General features: G+C 37.3%; 1 protein-coding gene across 3 annotated transcripts in view; it reads right to left on the reverse strand.

The window, feature by feature from the left end:
- Positions 1-4686: 4686 nt before the first annotated feature.
- Positions 4687-21492, reverse strand: part of gnb1b (guanine nucleotide binding protein (G protein), beta polypeptide 1b) — a 30188-nt gene continuing 13382 nt past the window's right edge. The window contains exons 1-11 of one of the 3 annotated variants that reach the window (XM_056270404.1): positions 13325-13432; positions 10631-10738; positions 9652-9690; positions 9413-9519; positions 8899-8962; positions 8237-8399; positions 7695-7761; positions 6928-7129; positions 6606-6822; positions 6046-6188; positions 4687-5557 (exon numbers count right to left, since the gene is read on the reverse strand). In XM_056270404.1, the coding sequence (XP_056126379.1) occupies positions 6082-6188; positions 6606-6822; positions 6928-7129; positions 7695-7761; positions 8237-8399; positions 8899-8962; positions 9413-9519; positions 9652-9690; positions 10631-10687 (1023 nt within the window). In that variant the 5' untranslated portion in view covers positions 10688-10738; positions 13325-13432 and the 3' untranslated portion in view covers positions 4687-5557; positions 6046-6081. Of the gene's footprint in view, positions 5558-6045; positions 6189-6605; positions 6823-6927; positions 7130-7694; positions 7762-8236; positions 8400-8898; positions 8963-9412; positions 9520-9651; positions 9691-10630; positions 10739-13324; positions 13433-21492 lie in introns of those variants that run through there. The other 2 variants (XM_056270403.1, XM_056270402.1) reach the window with 2 other exon arrangements.

The raw sequence follows: 21492 nt of genomic DNA on the forward strand, positions 1-21492 counted from the left end.
TATAGCGCTTTTTACAATGCAGATTGTATCAAAGCAGCTTCACAGTGATAACATGAAAATAATACAACAAAGTTTGTTTCTAGAAGAAAATTGCGTCATCGTCCACCTGAAGTAAGGCAGATCAATAATATTGTTGAATATTAAATGTCCCCAACTAAGCAAGCCAAAAGCCAAGGCAACAGTGGCAAGGAACCAAACTAGGTATAGTCTGTTTGAGAAGATATTTGATAGTTAAGTACTTTTCATTGTTACAAGAGGACATCATGTAAGGCACAGAAATCATTTTTCCCCACAGGAAGAAAAGTCACAAATGATTTTTCTTCAGTATCTTCATTTTATCCCCAAATGAGATTAAATTAAGACTTTGAATCTCCTTCTTTATCAGATAGATAGACATCTCACATGCCTCTACTAGAAATCTACTGATCTTAATTTAATCTGCAATCAAACGTCAGAAATCTTAATTAGCTCAAACGTTTCCCATCATATTCTACCAAGACTAAATTCCCCAATCTATGGTGTCTTTTTTTACTGAATCTAAATCTAAACTTTTTACCCAATCTAAATTTCACTTTTATGAACACTGACTCCTAAGCTAGGAAAGATAAACATTTGAGCCAAAAAGTTGCAGTTTTAGTCAAGATTCCTGGGAAGCAGTTGTTTTTTCTGCGGATTGCAGTATTTGAAACATTTATCAGCATATCAGAAATTCTTAATTGTATCATTAGATTATATAAGTTCCAAAAATGAGAATTTTCAAACTTCAAAGAAACATTCAAAGTCCATTTGAGAGGAATTTTGGTGGAACATTTGTTGGCTCGCTGTAACTGTAGTCAATATGATTGAAGACGGGAAGAGCGTGTGATTTATACTTTATTTATACTTGATTTTTCACTGACTTCTTCTAAATAGCAACATAAAAAGGTTAATCAGTCTTTTAGCATACATTATATATATATCATAGGCACATTTGAAGAAATGATTTCATTGTTGATTTGTAAACAACATTTTGTATTTATTTTCCTGTTGCACTAGTATTATCAGAGCCACCTCAGTGCTTTCATGAAGGCATCCTAAAGAAGTTTTACCACTATACTTATGTACGTTACCACGTTTTCAATGTCTTATTCTTTTAACTTATTGCTATATTATTTTTATATTCTCTTCATTGTTTGTTTCATTTCTATTTGGAAAACTGCTTGTAAAAATCTCTTTGTAAAGCACTATGTGCAAGAAGGTCATTTATGAAATCCGTTTCAATAAAGTCAAAAAGCTTAATTATTGGTCTTGTTTTACTAAGTAACTAAAAACAACATTTTTAACCAGATACTGACCTTAGCAGAGCTGAAAAACTGGTATACTACTTACTGGAGTATACTGTGTATAAAAAAAAAATATAGCTGCCTAACATTTTTAAGTGCAATCAAAAGTCATTTCAGCATCTCAACTTAGTTTGATGAGTTAACGCAATGTAAAAACATGTTGTCATATCTTATTGATCATATTGTTTTTACGGTGTAGGCCTACATTTTTATTTTAAAAAATCTGTACACTATTAGCATTTTTTTCCCCTCAGTTGTCATTTACTCGTCTGAATCTCTCTGTTCGACAACCATACAGAATACTACAGCTTGAAACCTTTATCGTAACGTGTCCCTGTTAACTCGTTTGTTTCCAAGGGAAGTAATTGCTAAACTGAGGCATAGACACATGGTTCGGCCTTCTTTTCATAAGAAACAGGAATCGATCTGTAAGATAAGGTATAATTGGACTAAAATCACTTCCTTTGGAGAAAACAAAACAGAAGAAAGAGAAAACAGATATCTGACTGAAGAGGCACGCGTTTCAGTTCATATCGGAATGATCTGAACTCATCTAAACATTCTCGACCACCAGAAATGTTTATCTGGTTGGTATGCTGCCTTCTGTTCAATAATAAGAGCACTAGAAATAAAAATGCACCATTGAGAGACAGGTAACTAAGGCTCGTGTTGATATAGCATCATGCTACAATTATACAATAACCCATTCATGATGTTCGGTTTCAAAAATACCTGAACCTTTGACCATGACCGAGTTGCAGACACACGATTGGCTGGTTAGATTATTTGCATAATAATGAGCAGATGTAACTACAATACATCATCTGCTTTTCCCGAAGAGAAGGCCAAGTGCTGTCAAAAACTAGACTATTAAGAAATAACACTAAGTAGTTTGTTGAAATCTTGTACATATGTTAATAAGCCCATTATGAATTTATTGATTACTTTGAGAGCAATACCAGGTCCCTTAAAAATCTGCATTTTGGTCATCGTTTACTCACTTATGTCATTCCAAACCTGTCTGACTTTCTACAGAGGAACATAAAAGGAGAAATATAAGTGCCCAAATGTTCTTCAAACTATCTCTTTTTTGTGTTCCACAGTTGAAAGGAGTAAATGTTGACTGCATTTTCATTTTTGGTTGAACTATCCCTTTATGAAAAAAGCCAAGGCTGATTGTTATGTGGTCTCAAGTGCAATATCACCATCAAGACTCAAACTCTGATTACAAGGGTTTATAATAGCGCAGTATTTAAGACAATCCATCTCCATTTTTCCTGCTGAGATGATCAGCCTCCACAACAGCTGTTTTATTTGGAAACGGTATTCCTAAGAACTCGAATGCACTTGCAGACAGTTATTGGACAGTATGACATCTGGGTTAAGTAGGCTACCAAAAAAGGAGACTCAAAGCATTTCAAATAAGTACAGAAAAGATACTCTGGTTGGACACAACACTGATGTTTACATTGGAACAACTTTTGTTTATACAGCCATGATAATGGTTTTATGTTCACTTAATAATTTACTTTATTTTTTGGCTAAATAGTACACATTTTCTTTGCTGTTCTTGACCAAAAGCCAAGGTTCCCACAGTAAGACCAATAAATATTCATGGCACCAGATAAAGATTTTAAATAAATGGATACAAGTAATTTTATAGAAATTGCACTGAATAAAATGAACTATTTAAGAACTATAGTAGGCTATTTCAGAGCGAAACGTGGCTAGAACTTTTAAGATGATAGGATTTCCTGTGAGAAATCAAAACACTGATAAAAAGTTGTTAAAACACGTACCTAAACTAATTTCTAGTACAAGCATGCATCCATTAGACTGGAAACAAATATCATTTACACCAGGATGTCTGAAGAACGAGGAACTGCTAACCCAGTAGAAAAGCTCTTGAATTACGGTTACTCTCTAGCAAAACATCAGCACATCAGAGACATCTCAGACTTGTTTTATTACATCTTAAATAACAGTACATTGTAATATAGTATCTATGTTGCATCCAGCTTTCTGTGGTACACCGACAGACTGAAATTAAATACAAAAGGTGAGATAGGGAGATCTACAGTTATTAATGAAGAGAGAAAATAAGGGGAATCCATTTTAATTGAACTGCAATTAATCTTTACTGGTGGCAGCACACACAAATACATCACAATTATTGTACATTATCGCAGAGAAAGGAAAAAAAAAAAACAATAAAAAAAGTCACAACTATTAAAGAAAGTGCATCTGTTTACAGTGGAAAAAGAACAGAAGACTCTGCCATGTCAGATGCCATTTCAAAACGTTTAAAGAAAAGCCAAAAGAGTTTCTATCGAACGTTTCGATGTCGAAATATCTGAAAAACTCACTGAAGGTTTTGAGCGTCTCAAACGGGACATTTCGTAACTGTCGTTTAATTTGGAATAACTTCAGGAAGCATGGCCATGATTTACAGGTCGTCTGCAGGAAATACATGTGGTGATTTCTCACATAGGTGCATAGCTTTGCCAGTGAAAGTAAAGGATGTATGCACAGCATGTCTAAAACATTTGTGTCAATGGTCAAAATTTCTGCTTCGTATCGGTTTCGCCGTCCCAGTGGAGGTAAGTGGGCCTAAAGACGTCAGCGCCCGTTTAAGCAAATTCTACAGCATGCGACTACGTTAATTCATGGCAGATGAAATAAAACGCTTAACTTAAAGATTTCAGAATTATCATTATTTTCAGACATTGATTTGTACAACATTTCATTCACATAGTAGTAACTGTATTTCCAAGCACAGACGCAGGGCTATCTGTCATCTCTTTCTGGAACTGGGCTAAAAGAAAAAAAAGAAAGTTTTGTTTTCCCCAAACACTGATCCCGACACCACTGAAAAAAATCTAAACGTTCCCCGCCCGACCTCCCACCGACGAAAACAACCCCAAAAATCGGAATTAAAGCCAAAAGCTCAAAGTAAAAAAAAAAAAAAAAAAAAAAAAAAAAGTATAAACTTAAGACCAGAAGATAAGCTAAGGGGTTAGTTTGAACGGTTTTTAATCCAATGAAAGAGAGGATTGTATTTTTTGTGTTTTTCAGTTTTTTTTTGTACTTTTTTGTGCATTTTCTACATTAAAATTAGCATTCAATGTGATTAACGGCATGTGCTTGGTTAGTTAACGCTTAAAACGTTAGTTAAGTTTCTTATTGTGCAAACAAAGCTGTGACGAGACTGGAAAGAAACATTAGCTAAGATATAATGCTGCATTCGCGTGCAAGTCGGATACCCATATTTACAACGGCCATTCGTAGATAAATGAAGCGAGTACCTCGGACTCTCAGAAATGGCAAAGTATTTAAAAGAGAGAGATATGGCATTTTTATGGCATTTTCTTTTTTCTTTAATGACAAAAGGACCAGGATTCACACTGAAAGATAACTAATGCACAGATCATGATTACAGTTTTGGAAAGCTAGGGCTGCTCTTATTCGCCGGTGATCGGCAGTAGCCCAGCGACCGTTGACAATCGGAACAGATTAGAGGTGAACGCTGTCTGGGGCCGCCCAAGAATATGATTATTAAGCTTTCCTCTCGCTCGAGTCACGTTCATGAAAACTAGACAACCTGTAAAGCAACCTAGTGCACATGAAAATAACAAAACACATGATTGGCATCTTCAAAAAAAAAAAAAAGGCTGCTCTTCCATCCTGGTCTAGTTTCAGCATTTTACATGACTTTCATGTCGTTTTCACATGGTTTTATAATAACAGGATTAAAAGATTTTACTAATCAGAAACATATCTAAACAGAAAAAACAGGCGGGAAAAAGATCTAGAAGATGAACTATCAGATAAAAGGAATAAAAAAAAAAAAAAAAAAAAAGAGTTAAATAATTTGTACAATTACACTCCAACATTTGCTTTCTAGACACATGATACATAAGCGTGGGATGATAGTGTTTTGTGTTTTCTCTTACAGGGTGACACAGAATGGTCCGAGAGGGAATGCAAGTTATTCATTTGATACCACAGGAAATCTTCTTCATTTTTTTTTTCTTTTTTCTTTTTTTAAGCTGGGTGATAAAACAAATTGTGCTCTTCTTGGTGTAGGAAAGGGATTGTTTTCCCTTAGAAGTTTTATTTCTTTTCATGGTGGTGTCAGTCAGTTTTATAAGGTGTTTTGTTGTTGACGATGCTGTGAAATTTAACATTCTAAAGTTGGAATGGTCTTCCAGTCAACTTTGGAGTTCAAATGATATCTGCGGAAAAAAGAAAGAGAAAAAAAGACAACGATGAAGCAGATATTCATATTATGACAACCTCATATAATCTTACAATATAAATATGCAAATGTAAATTTAACAGTTTCAATTATATAACGAGAAAATTAAAGTGAGAACTGATAATCTGAACTAATTTATTTAGAAAGAACTCTCTAGATAACTAAAGTTTTTAGATTTATATAATCTTGCGTTACAAATATACAATTTAACTGAAATGAAATGGAGAAACTAAACTCATTCATTTAGAAATAACAGAAACTTTTATTTGTCTAGAGCAACTGTACATTTATGTCAAATTAAAATGGCAAAAAAATTGTACAAAATGTGGGTGTATTACATATTGCTCTTCACTAACACATTGCCAAAAATAGCAGGTGGAACAAGGATACATTTACATGGCGTGTAAAACACACAAAGTATCTCTTGTTTGTCGTTAGGTTGTGCTGGAAGAGGCTGATTCTTACTGTATTGGACATGTTGTATTGAAAGCACCTTCACGTTCAGTTCCAGATCTTGAGGAAGCTGTCCCAAGACCCTGTAGCCACTGCCATCCCGTCATCGGTTACACCCAGACAGCTTACTCGGTTGTCGTGGCCGGCCAGCACACCTGAAAAAGTCCAAACGTCAGTAAACCATAATGGAGAGGATGCCAGACAGCGTTTTCGCAACAGTGATAAAGCGCCTCATTTGTATGAAATGGTGATTCAAGTCTCGCCTGTATGCATGCGTTAAAACACCCGAGTACATTTCAACTCATTTGATGATGCTACATATGAACATTATCAAGGCTTTAAAACGTGGACCGTTTATCAACAGCCGCTTGTGCGGTGCATGTTGGCGTATGCAAAAGAAACAAACCAATGTGGCATGTAAACAAGCAAGCACTGTACATATGTAAAACAACACCATTGTGAGAGTGAACGGTGGTTTGTTTGCTTTCAGGCCAGTCACTAGACCAGATGCCACTGATAATAACTATTACTAACATACGTGTGCAGATATTTTTTGTGTGTGCAAATCTCACCAGCGCGGTCGGCCTTGAGGGTGTCCCACACGTTGCAGTTGAAGTCGTCGTAGCCGGCGAGCAACAGGCGGCCGCTCTTTGAGAAGGCCACGGAGGTTATGCCACAGATGATGTTGTCGTGAGAGTAGACCATGAGCTCCTGGTCGGCGCGCAGGTCAAACAGGCGGCAGGTGGCGTCGTCAGAACCGGTGGCAAATGCGTTGCCATTGGGGAAGAACTGCAGGGGCGACGTGAGCTCACATCAGTATAAAATCACATGAACGACATCACCGATTCCTAAGAGTACAGCATCAAGCCCTAATCTACTGCTAGGAGCACTCACACAGATGGCGTTGATGTCCGACTCGTGGCCAGTGAAGGTCTGTCTGCACATGCCCTCACGGACGTCCCAGAGTTTAGCAGAGGCATCACAGGCCCCTGACACGAACAGCCTGGTGTCTGGAGCCAGAGACAGGCTCATCACGTCACCGGTGTGACCCGCAAACGTGGTCGTCTGCTGACCGGTCTCTATGTCCCAGAGAGCACTGCAGGACAGATCACAACATTCCCATTTAGACGCTTCAAAATCAAGATTCATACGAATTGAAAAATCAAAACACACGTAGAGTTGAAACACCTAATAATAAAAATAAATGTATATCAAAAAAGAAAGAGAAAAATAGACAGATTTAACCTATAACCTAAATGGGCCCAAACGTTAGTTTTATTTCACTAATATATATATATATATTATTTTTTTTAATCATTTTTCTTCATGAGCTCAATGAATGCAGCTAACACTATAACTTGGGTTAAAAATAAAAAGTACTTGTTTACTTGTCTCCCCATTATGTTGTTATTTCCTACTTCCTGTTGATTTTATAGAAAGGACTTTTTTTTTTTATCGGAGAAAAATCATGCAGTAAAAGAACATGCACATTATGATAAATACAAAGCTTAGGTAATGTAAATGAATCATTTCCAATATTTTGATTAAAATGTATATCTGACTCCTGACTTAATTGTTTAAAAAAATGACAAACATCCCTGCTAAACCTAAAAGCAAGATTCCTGATATGGGGCTGCTGGGATACAGTTCCTCACACTCACCAGGTGGTGTCGCCAGAACTTGTAACAATCTGGTTGTCATCAACGAAGCGGCAGCAAGAGAGGTATCCTGTAGATTGGAGGAAGTTTAATGCACATCTCTTACAAACAAATATTTCACCCCAAAATTGAGTAGTAAGTAACATTTCACTTAAAAACCAAAGAATATCTGTGAATGAACAAAATGTCATTGTTTGGAGGATGATTTGCATTGCTTTATTACACTGAAATATGAAGAGAACGTGCTGAATTGTCATGAAAAATATCATGAAGACAAAGAAAACGGTTTAATTTAAATAAAATGTGAAATATGACCTGGACAGAATCGAATATGAGTGCATTATGAAATCTCTGATGCTCTTTTATTAAGGTCGATCATAGATCTCATCTCATAGATTTTATTAATGAGATCTATTTAAAAGGGTGCAAAAAGACCAATGCAGATTCACTACATAATTACAGCTGTGCCAAACATCAAACCTTGTGTACGTTCACAAGAGCCAAGAATGGAGTGTGTGTGAGTGTTTCGGGAGGACGTCCTCTACCTGTGTGTCCGGCCAGCTCGCGGCTGACGCGTACGTTCCCCTCGCGAGTCTTGAGGCTGTAGATGGAGCAGATGTTGTCTAGGCCTCCACAAGCAACGTAATTCCCTGAAGGAGCGTAGGCACAGGTCATCACCCAGGAGGAGCGCAGAGGAATGGCGTGGACCTGAAAAACAACACATGAATGCTCAGGAAGTGACATGGAAGAGGACAGGAAGTAGTAGAAATCTGTAGCAGAAACCATTTCAAACAGCTGATCATCAGTGTTTAGATTAGTTCCTGTTAGAGCAAGATCTGCACTATTTAAGGACTAGATTTGTTACAAAACTAAAATGCTTGACTATGCGAAAGCTGTGTAACTCAAAGCAAAAGTCAAAATTGACTTTGCTGAATCTATTGACTTCAAACAGGTGTAGCTCATTTATTTTTTGTGTCTGATTCCAACAAATCATACATCATTTTGAAGGGTTTTAAATGGAGCATGTTAACAACTCATTTTTGAAAATGTGCTCATTGTGACTCATTTGCCAGCACGGGTCTCTCTCTCTCTCTCAAACACGCGCACATATAAATAAATAAATAAATATTTTAAGTAAAAAATAAAATGGCAAATATGGCCAATATCCATCTCTAGAAAAGTGGAGCAACACTGAGAAATATCATACCTTATTTGTAGTATAACTGTCCCAAATAATGAGTTTTCCATCCTGGGAGGCACTGACAAGCAGCCTGCACAGAAAACACAAGATGGCAGTGAGTGGGGTTTACATCCTGAGAACATTAAACCCTATAGAGAACGTGAAAGTAAAAATCACAGCTTGCACAACTACAATCAGGAGAATTGTCTCCCAGAACAATCTCAAACTATTCCCAGCACAAAAAAATTGTATCATTATGGATTTTTCTTGGCTGTAGCTATAATAGTAACAACATGCTTAGTCATAACACCTACTTTCAACCATGAGTCACCACCTACACAATAAAAGAACATGATTCAATGCAGTAGGGATAGCGTGCAGTGGCCACCACACGAGCCATGAACCCATCCACCCTCACTGCGAAAGGGAAACCCCTCTGTGTGTCTCACTCTGATGTATAAGGATGTTTTCAAATAGCTTGTGAAAAAGGTCAGGCTGTCATGCAAATAACGTGACGGGGTTGTTCTGAAATATGCTGTACCTGGAATCGGTGCCCCAGTGCATGGCATAGATTTTAGCCAAATGCCCCCGCAGTGTTCTTCTTGTGCGCATCTGGATTCGGCCAACAGGGTCGATGTTGGCTGTGATCTGAAAACATATGTGCCATTTTAAAAAAAATATCCACATACAAATGGCAGCAGTATGGGGATTAATCCATTTATTTAAATTAGGGTCACTTAATTCAAATAAAACCGTTTCTTTACATGTGGAAGCTCTTACCTGTGATAGTGTGGCATCTGCACAAGCTTTCCTTGCATCCTACAACAAAGAAAATAAGAAAACCAGTTTAGACGCTGCGGAATGAGGCATTATTTCATGATAATGGAATAAACAAAAAATTTAGGGTTAATGTTTTGTACATAATAACCATACAGTAACATGAGAGTTGTAACAGTGATATAAAATTACATAGATAAGCTTTGTTCCATTGAACAAACGGAGTATCCTAATTGCTTGCATTATTGACCCGTTAAGGTTTATTTAATCATTGATTGATTGATTACGGCTAAAAGGTTATAGATTTGAGAGACACATTTGTCAATTTCAGTCTAAAACTGAAGAGCACAATAGCTGAGGTTCGGTAAACATCTCTGGCTTAGATAATATGTAAAGCGCCTTGATGGAGGAAGTATCGGGTATAAATTCTTTCTGGAGCGCTGAGAGGAATGAGAACAGTACAGTTACAGTAAACGCTCTTCCTTCATTGTGTAAACTATGTAAACAACCGCCATCTGTATTTAAATGTCTTTTGGTTATGCAAATATTACTGCGTAACAAGAGACTGCCAGGTAATCGGGTGAAAAAAAAAAAACATCTGAATTTAAATATGTCTAGTTTTAATATAAATGCGATCAATGTGTCAAATTCTCTGATTATGAATATGTGCATTACTTTTCTTTAGTGTCGTGGTGGTCCAAAATTACTGACCCCTTTCAACCTGCATTCTAGTCGATGCTCAATTTAACAAAAAAATGATTCTGTTAAAATCATTCAGGCAAAATAATCAGCAGATATCAGTAAGAGGATTGATATTGACCGGGCCAATCTATTAGTAGATATTTGACCGTTTCAAGATGATTGGACATTTAGAACATTTAGTTTATATCATGTTTAATAGCCATTCATTAAACTTTACATTATACAGGTATGGTTCAGGGATTAATGAACGCATGTATATATAAGAGAGAAAGGTTCTCACTCTAATCTGGTTCTTCAGCTGCTCAGCCTCCTGGCGTAACTGGTCCAGTTCACTCATTTTCCTCTTCTAAAGCTCTGCCTCACTCCTACTGCCGGGACACGTTCTGATCTGCAGCAGACAAAAAAAGAAGGAAAAAAAAAACATTTAGGCTCCAATTCCAATGTTATCCCTTCAATAGACATTTTGAGACAATCAATTAACAAAAGTCTGAACTTAATTGTCCATATTTCTGGTTTTCAAACATGTTACTTCCCACTACGTAACCGTCTCTGGGGATTAGCATCCGATATCGAAACACCCTGATATCACATGCTAGCTTCATCTATAAGAGGAATAATCACTGCATTAACCATGTCATGTAACATTGGTTAATGGATTGGCTAGAAGATTGTTTATCAATACACAAGGGTGTAAATCAAGATTCCACCTCACCACATTAGCTACTGAAAACACCCAAAGAACCATTTCCTCTTGTGGTGAAATGAGTTGTTGCTCCTTAATGAAAAATGCAGAAGTACAAAGAGAACAATGGAAAGAAATGAGCTGTGATTCTGTCCTTTTATTATGTCAATAATCAGCAAGGAAAAAAATACCTTACCCTAAACTCTAGCATGAAAAAAATAATACATCCATAATGTGACAAATTATGAGTAAAACCGGATATTCAATGAGAATGTAGGACAGGATTTTATCCATTGGGAATTGATTTGATGATGAAAACTGGGTGCTACATCCAAGAATGGGGTCATGTGGTTGAAGGGAGGGCTGAAAAAAACGAGGGCTTGATGACAACAGCTGAAAAGGAAAGTCGTTTCAAAGGCGGAGCAATTTATAACATTTTAATGTACGATTATGGAGAATAAACATTATGGACACCAGGAAAGTAAATAGGGTCATTTTAATTTCATCCGATAGACTAATAGCAATTAACTATGCAGTATATTTACCTTTAATGCTAGCTGTTTATGTCCTTACTGAACAAAAAAGCCAGCAACTATTGTTCGTCTATACAAAGTGCTGGTATCCAGGCTGAAACACTGATTCCATTCCTTAATAATAATAATAATAATAATAACCCGACGCACTCTGAAGCCCTTATAGCCTGTCCGTTTTAATCTTGATTTAGAGCAAACGCACTCAACTAACAACAGCGAGCCCTTCTAGGCCAGCTCTCATCCTATTAGCATTCAAGCCCACAGCCGTGTTTTCACACCTCTCTCTCCACAGTGTCATTGACATAATCCTGGGACACGCTTGATTCAGCTCCTTCAGGCAAATCCAGTTAAGACACACCGGGGACACTGATCGGAAGAGCAGCACCTATCCTGCTGACCCAAATCCTTCATGCGCTCAGACAAACGGCTGATGAAGGCAGCTGTTTTAATGGGCCATTGGAGTGTACGCATCTAACGCTGGAGAAAGGCGGCTAATGAGTGGATTAATTTTAGAGGTATGTGAAGAGCATGGAAAGGATCTGCTTGCTGCAAGAGATCCAATGACGGACAACAAACGTTTCAAGTTAATGCAAGTATAAGTGTGGCACGTTCACGGTCATGCACACGGCAATATACGGTTACTCCTCAAATATATTGAGGAATATTTGGATGAGCAACCGAGGCCAAGTTGGTATGGTCTATTCATGGTGCATACAAAATTGACAGGATTCATGATTTGGCCATCAAGAACTACAACACTTTCTCTTTTTTAAATGCATTGACTTCCGGGTCTTTAGCAGACAAATGAACAACTCAAAACAGTCCATTGTTCAGCCAATAAAAAAAAATAAAAAAAAATGCTGTTTTGCACATCCCAGCAATGTTTCCATGTTCTACAAAATGTTGAATTGATTATTCTAGGCCAACATTATATGACCTACTTCAAAAATGACTTCAAAAATTTGGAACAATTTGCAGCTGCACAATATCTTGATTCTTAAGAAGCTGTCATCTTTCCCGTTAGCCTGGTCTTAGTTGTCCGGATTGAGCAAGATGAATGCAGGTTCAAGCTTGAGTATAGACAGTCCAGATGAACATCAAGACCAAGGAAGGGCTAAGAGGAGAAAGGATGAAGAAATAATGACAAACACCCGCTATTCAAGCTGAATGGGTCAGCTGAGTACCATCAAGCAATGATAAATACGTTTGAGTGACATTAGCACTACATAACAGAGAAGCCACACATATGCTTGTTACTCCCAGATGTCTGTGGTCAGGCAATCTAGCACTATAAATTTGGTTGGATCCATTTCCTGTAATTGCCATTGCCCTCTGGTGCATTATGCCAGGTCCTAATTGGGAAATCAATGGTTCCATGTTTGAAATGTGAAAGTTAGCTGTGTGAAAGAACAAGGCGGATATGTCATTGGAAGATAACATTTCTTGAGTTTGTCACCCAACGAAAGAACTAAGCACCTCATGTAGGCGTTTATCTGGGTGAACAAAAGGTTTAGAAAGTTACATGCATAGCAAACATAGCTTAAAAAGACAACAGACAAGGAAACAGTTTAAATTCAACAAGTCTAAGGATACAGTACAAGCTTAAAGAACCAAAATATTTAAGTATGTTGAAGACAACAAGCAATTTTACTTCCTGCTATGTGCTGAGAAATTCCTAAGACACCTTACTCTGCCAATGTGGTATAGACCTTTACACTTTCTTAAAGTTTCAGGTTAGGCTATACTCTGAATTTCTTACCTTATGTGGCTTGCACAAGGCTTCTTGTGTTTGACAGGCAGAAAATGTTTCTCTTGGTTAACGTCTTATCCTTTCCTATACACTTGCTTCCTCCTGATTGGCTGACCTCTTAAATGGGCCTGCATCAAGACAATTTGCCTAAGTCCTCTAATCTTGCTGATCAAAATGACATGGATACAAAAGGTAAGTCCCTCACCTCACCTTCAGTTCTCTTCTAAAAGCACAACCCAACATGGATACTACCAGAGCACCACCAATATACATAGTTTGATGGATAAAGACAGTGATTTTTATTTCTATATTACAGTCGACAATCACACAATGGAGTCGGACAATATCATAAATGTATCATTTATAATTCTGTGGAAAAATAAAGCAGCATATAAAGTTTCTACTGCTCGAATTGTGGGGGGAAAACACTATTATGGGCTTCCCAATATCAACATAATCAGGCTAATGCCAACAACCCAACAAAGCAGGGCTACATGATATTCAGGGTTCCAGACTGCGACCAAATTGGTCGCACATGCGACCATTTTTTGAGAATGTGCGAGTTAAAATGTTATGTGGTTGCATTTGTGCGAGTGGACGCTTGAGCAACAGAACGCCGTTGCGTTGTATCAGCTGCTGCAGTCCGTAACTTATGTTCAAAATGAACGAGTAGGCTATATCATGAATCCATTTTCCAAACCGTGTTTTTGACTTATTCTGAATCCCTACGGTACGCCTATAATAAGTGTTTATATTCGGACTATTTTATCCCGGGGTCGTCTCGGCTGTGGAGTAGCCCAGTGCCTGCGTGACTCGCCATAGACATTAACGGAGAGAAGTAGCTCCGGCTACAGTGTTCTTCCGCAAGACACGTGCAGTTTATTTATTGACGAACGTAGACGTCACGCGCATCGCACACTGATGGTGAAACGCGCCAATTACGAATTCACGAATTAAGGCATATAAAAATGATAAAAATGGTCTCACGAAACACAGAGCCCCTTCCTCCTACGTCTTTTTAGCGGTTATATTTTCCTCTGTCGAGCGATTACTCTCATGATCGCTCGACAGAGGAAAAGGAAATTATTATAAAATGCAGAAGGTAAGGAGTGTGAGATTTCTGCTTTTTGTTACAACTATAAACTTTGATAACGAAAAATCTGTATCAGTTTATTATAATACTCTAATCTTTTAAAATGTAATGCATACATTTGAATGTTTAATGATTTTTAAAAGATAGAAAGATGATAATAGACAGATAGATAGATAGAATTTGATTCAAATGTAAATAGATAGATTGTAAATAACTCAAATGTAAAATGCTTAAAATTACAGATTAAAATTACTGTCCAAAATCCATGAAAATCCTGAAATTTGGCAATGATAATTAATATATGACAGGTATTTCTGCTGCAACCCAGAAAGCCTTTGCTAGCCTTGGTCCAATAAAACCACTATTCATCAGCATGCATTGATTAATCCCATGGCATGTAGCAAAAAAGAAAAGAAAAAAAGGTGTGACCAAATCATATGCTGGTGCAACCAACTGAGAAAGTTGGTAGCACCAGTGCAACCAGTGAAAAAGTTAGTCTGGAGCCCTGTTGCACATGTTGCTTGCCAATAAATAAAGAGTTGTCAATTCATGATACTTTCTCATCTGATTTTATTTATACTTAAAATACGTTGTTGTGAAAGGTACAATATGTAAGATTTTTGTAATAAAATATCCAAAAATCACTTGCACAGTCTGACATATTTCCTGCAGTAGTGTACTTGCAATATCCCAAATGTTCCCAAAGATTTTTAATTTCAGAGAAATTCCCATTTTAAATAATGGCTCGTCCCTGGTCATTGTCGCCTGACAATGACGTAATATCCGCGTTATCCCTGGTTTCCACTCGTACTGCCATAGTAACTATGGCGACAGATGTGGACAACTGCGTTACGTCTAGCGGCACGCTCACGCTGTTGTGGTTTCGTTCAAACATTATGGACCATGGCAAGCAGACTTTGGGACAAAAGGAGAACTAAAACGAAGATCAATATAAGCAAGCGTTTTCGAGATGCCAAGAGCTCCACGTCCGCAACTAACTTCGACTTGACAGAGATGCCGCTCTTGCATGTACTTTATAAGATGGGTGAGCAAATGTACATAAAACTAATCAATGTTATATATCTCAACATGATGAAATGTTAGAACATGATCAGTATATGCTATTCTAATGTAGGGCTGCAACGATTAGTCGACGTTGTCGACAATGTCGACAATAAAAATTTGTCGACAAATATCTTTGTTGTCGAGTAGTCGTTTGATCTCACTTGACCTAATGTAAGGGCCTGCAATCCCGCGATTTGACCGCTACGGCGCTGTAGCGCTAGAGTGTAGTGCAGCCCTTACAAATGCTATTGCGGTAGAAGAGAAAACAGCGCGAATTATGACAGTGCAAACCTATCCGAACTAGCAAGGTTTAGGTTTGGGAAAGTTTCACAAAACTTCAAATCAAGAATGCTGTCGTGTGCAATTTTCACGGGAGCACAACATGCATGTTGGAGTGCAAGAGGAAACATCCCGGCAAAAGAGGAGCCGGTGAGAAGTGAGTGTTCTCCAGCTGGAGCTTAGCCTACTAACCAGCGGTACATCTCTCTTTATTAGAGAATGCAATACTACTAATAATAGTAATAATATTATCAATAGTAATATAATTACAGTAATGTGATGACTTATTTTGCATAGAATAAAGCTTGATCGAGCTTAGGAGTCAGGGCTGTTTTTATTATTGTAACACTATTAGTATATTAGGTATTATTATAGTCTTATCACTTGCCTGTATTTTGTTCAATAATCATGAAGACTTACAAAACGAGATGTTATATCCTTCCTATGATATAGGAAGAATATCATGGCAGTTACTTTATCATACTATAAATTAAAAGGTGAATGAGAACGTCTCTGTCAGCTCAATTGTCATGTAAAAAAAGATTGTAATTTTATAATTATCATAATTGTTTGCAGATTAATATTTTACCATTCTTTGTGTCCTGAAGTAAATGTCCCTTTTTCTGTTTCAGTTCTAAGAAAAGCAGTGGGCCTATTAAACAATGCTTAGAGAGCATTTGTGTGTGATTTGAGTTGGACCGAAATCTGAAAACTTAAAGAGAATGACCTGTTTAGTTGGCTCAAAGTTCATTAAAACAACTATTTCAAAAGCTGAAGTGATTTTCTTTTTTTATATTATAATTAGAATATGTATAACTCAATGTTTTAACTAATTGGAAAAGCTGAATAATCGTTCCAAACTTACTGATTACTCTGCGAACTAATCGACGATTAGTCGATTAATCGTTCTAATAATCGCTAGATTAATCGATTATCAAAATAATCGTTTGTTGCAGCCCTATTCTAATGTTGATCTAGCTTACTGCTAGTCTCATACAGCCAACAAACTAACAAATAGAATACATAACTTTCAACACACTCAAATGCTGTTTAGTCAGGGCTCCAGACTAACTTTTCCACTGGTTGCACTGGTGCTACCAACTTTCTCAGTTGGTCGCACCAGCATATGATTTGGTCGCACTTTTTTTCTTTTTCTTTTTTGCTACATGCCATGGGATTAATCGATGCATGCTGATGAATAGTGGTTTTAATTGACCAAGGCTAGCAAAGGCTTTCTGGGTTGCAGCAGAAATACCTGTAATATATTAATTATCATTGCCAAATTTCAGGATTTTCATGGATTTTGGACAGTAATTTTAATCTGTAATTTTAAGCATTTTACATTTGAATTATATACAATCTATCTATTTATATTTGAATCATATTCTATCTATCTATCTATCTATCTATCTATCTATCTATCTATCTATCTATCTATCTATCTATCTGTCTATCTATCTGTCTATCTATCTGTCTCTGTCTATCTGTCTATTATCATCTTTCTATCTTTTAAAAATCATTAAACATTCAAATGTATGCATTACATTTTAAAAGATTAGAGTATTATAATAAACTGATACAGATTTTTCGTTATCAAAGTTTATAGTTGTAACAAAAAGCAGAAATGGAAGGGGCTCTGTGTTTCGTGAGACCATTTTTATCATTTTTATATGCCTTAATTCGTGAATTCGTAATTGGCGCGTTTCACCATCAGTGTGCGATGCGCGTGACGTCTACGTTCGTCGCTTTCAAGTAACATCACGTCGGTTTTATTTTGACATTATGAATACAATTGCTGCCCTCAAATGTTAATCTGAACTAAAAATAAACCTTTGTTTATAACTATACAATATTACATTTCATTTTGTCCAAGGAGCTGTTTTGTTTTATATGCTCCTAAGTATAGCTCCATCATTGCTCAAAGTAAAAAAAATATCATACTTTATGATGTTAGTTTTAATAAAAATATAATTAAAAAAATTTAAATCAAGGAAATTTATCTCGCACTTCTTTCTTTTTGCTGTATCGAAAACGTACCGAACCGTTACACAAGTGTATCGTATTGAACCGAACCGTGAATTTTGTGAACAGTTACACCCCTAAAACATCAATGTACACACTCATCCATAAACATTATTAGATCCATCAGCATGACGACAAGTTCCATAATTCTGCTTATGCGTCATCAATCTACGCCTTTGTTATTGTAAGAGGTTAGCGACCCCTAGCGGCGAAAAAAATTACATATTGTAGCTTTAAGAATAGCATAATTTATTTGGGCAGTCGGTATCTGTGATTGTAATTTGTATTTGCCAATACTAAAACACTGCATAGTCTTCACTGTATAAATTAATCTTTGTTAAAGCTCCAAAAGTGATTTTCTCTTTGCATTTTGTTGTTTGATTAACAATGACATGGATAGCAAAATGGGCAGCACTACTTATTTCACACATTTTCGAACCAGTATGTCCCAAAGGGCATTCTGAGCTAGCGGCGCTGAGTGGACTGAGCGAGCAGAGCGCAATCTCCAGGAAGACACTCTCCGCTCTGGAGGAAATATTACCACCCCGCTTACATGCTCTGGTGTGAGAAAATGTGTATCTTCAGGCCATCCTTAAAAATATTCTTGTTTGCCGTAACCCGACCGACCCTGTCAAATTAGGACCGACCCAATTATTTATTTTTTTCCCCTTTTAGTCCGACCGACTTGCCGGTTGTAAACTTGCATTAAGACCGACCGATTTTTTTTTTTACTCTTCAAACAACTAATACAAATGCAATAAAATAATATACATTTATTATAGTAAGTATTGTGAATATAAATTGCGTAGGCTACGTTCTTTCTTTTAAATAAAAACCCGTGGCGTCATCTATTATGATTATGTTTACACCATTGGTTTACGCATGTCACACTAGGCCTGTGCGTTCGCTTAGTTTCATTCACTGTCAATGGTTCGCGCTCGGTGATGACTGCGGCGCGGCTGCTTGTGAAATACGTCTGTATGAGCCTACATTTCGCTCATTATTCGAAATTCTTAATGGTCAAATAGGGAATCGATGTTAACGGCCTTTTCTCGGAGCGCGTCCAGCTCGTCATGACATGCCCACCGCGAACGCGCGTCACACAGCAACTGCAGGCTCTGACAAACAAACACACCTAAGTGTGGGAAGCCAAACACACCGAAAGGGGGACGAAACGGCGCGGTGTGTTACAGAGTTCGCGCTGCGCTGACTTGTAATCTGCGTGGCTCAATGGACCGAGACGCGCGAGCGCGACAGACTCGACAGCGCAGAGAGAAGTGTTTGCTTGCGCCAGCCAATGGTCAGAGCGGCGGGAACTAATCTCACCAGCGCCACGCTGACCAATAAAACAGCACATCCCATACCGAAATGTACTAAATTGCACAAAAGAAAATCGACCATTCCATAATGTGTCAGGACTACTTAATCGGCCTATAGTTTCCTACAATGCGCCTAGCTATTTGACCACACTGATTTCCGTTAATAATAGCAGATGTTTATGGGTCAAATCTCTCACTCTCTCCCTGCAACTTTTTGTTACCCTCCTTTCCTGCCCCTAGACCAGAAAGGGGGCTTGTAACAGTATGGGTCAAATGTAAACGAATGGTGCCAAACGCGCTGTTTTATTGGTCGGCGCGGCGCTGGTGAGATTAGTCATTTTAATTTATTTGTTTCCCTCTGAAAATCCACTTTCATTGAAATCTAGTGGCTCCTTTTGTTTTTATTTTTTTTATTCTGCCTATTTTTTTCCAAATGAATGCAGCTGTAATTAATGCAATAAATATGTTTTTTTTTACAAAGATTTCAAATTGTTTGTGGTCTATAACCTGTATCAGAATGAGGTTCGCAATGGTGCGCCCGAAGGCATGTGTTGAAGACACAGTCAGTGACGTCACGATATGCAAATTTGTTTAAATTCATACCGACCTAATCACCATAACCAAAATTATCCTTTTTTTTTTACATTGAATCTTGAAAAAAAAAATATAGACCTACCTACCGACCCTTTTTTTTTTTTTTTTTGCTGTTACTGCAAACCAAAATATTTTTAAGGATGGCCTCATCTGTTGTCTGATAGTTGATTGACATCTTTTAGATGCGTTATTGGTAGGGGTGTAACTGTTCACAAAATTCACGGTTCGGTTCGATACGATACAGTGGTGTCACGGTTCGGTACATTTCGATACAGCAAAAATAAAGAAATGGCAGAGAAATGTCTTATTTATTAAAAGAAAAAATATTTTTTTTAAAGTTTGAGTTGTCCTAAATCTTGAAACGTTCAGGTTTATAAATTGGGGTAATCTTTGAAGGATGAACAAATAATGTTTTGGTCATCATCACATTAAAGGGGTCATATAATGGTACATGCACTTTTACAAGTTGATTGTACTGAAATGTGTGTTGGCAGTGCCTGTACACAACCATCATATAATGATAAAAATCCATCCAGTGTTTTTGTTTTAATCTCCTTATATGTTTTCCCCTGCCTCAAATCGAGCCGTTCGTTTTTGTGACGTCAATAAAACGGACGCCCCTCCCACGATTGTTGATTGACAGGAGTCAGCACAGGAGTTTCAACACAGACCCGCCCTCGCTCGTCCTGTCAATCATAGTCTGCGCGGATCAGCGCGGTCATTGTTGATATGCTGGAGCACTGTCTATGAGCAGAATGGCGTATAAGCGATGTGGTGTTCTGTTCTTGGGTGCAATAACGAACACAGCAGTCATTTTAATGTTCCTAAATCCGAACCGCTGAAGACGCAGTGGCTGAGTTTGTTTTCGAAGGGAATATTCCCCACGATCAACGTCAATGCTTTCATGTTTGCGCGAATCATTTCTCAGTGGACTGCTTTATAAACGAGGGTCAGTATAAAGCTGGTTTTGCTGAGAAGCTGCACCTGAATAAAGGATCGGAACCTATTCGTGTTCCTGCTGAACCTTCAGAAGAACTAAAGTGAGTGTAACGTTTTATTAATCTTTATATTAATCTTTATATAATCTTTGCAAATCGCCAGCTGCACGCTTCACGATGAATGCGTCGGTTTACACTCAGGGTACATTACAGCATGTTTTCTATGTACAACGTTCTCAATATAATTCATAATCCCACGTTTATAATGAACAACGCGTGGTTATTGTGTTATTGTGTTACAAACGGTGTATGCGCAGAACAGAGGGGTGGAGTGAGCAAAGCTCATTATCATTTAAAGTCATATACACTGAAACGGCGTGCTGAAAACAGAGCTGTTTTTGACCAGGTAAAATAAGTGTTTTCTTACAATACTAATGAGAATTTTTAATTAAAGTATATTACAAACTTTTAATTTAGACCCTAAAGAATCATATTAGCTTGTACAAAAATGGCATTATATGCATATTATATTTATATCAGTGTTTCCCCTACCATTGTTTTGGGGGGGCGGCCCGCCATTTCACCGCTTCATTTAAGAAAAACTATCATCATGACATAAACAGAAACTCAAAAGGTCAAAAAAAAAGTTCGGTTTAACTTGACAGAAATATTTTACTGTTGCACATTAGAATTTAGATATGTCCCAATGTAATAATACACTAATCCAAATAAATTATCATCAAAACTGAAATTAAGGAATAATCCATGTTTTAATTTTAAAAGTAGGCTAAAGCTCATTGTGCAGCAAGTTATTTGACAAAAAGTTTATTTAATTTCATATGATTAAAATTGATGATAAATGATAAA

The sequence above is a fragment of the Rhinichthys klamathensis genome, unplaced genomic scaffold, assembly GCF_029890125.1.
Source record: "Rhinichthys klamathensis goyatoka isolate OS25496 unplaced genomic scaffold, OSU_Roscu_1.1 h1tg000303l_1, whole genome shotgun sequence".
NCBI lineage: Eukaryota > Metazoa > Chordata > Actinopteri > Cypriniformes > Leuciscidae > Rhinichthys > Rhinichthys klamathensis.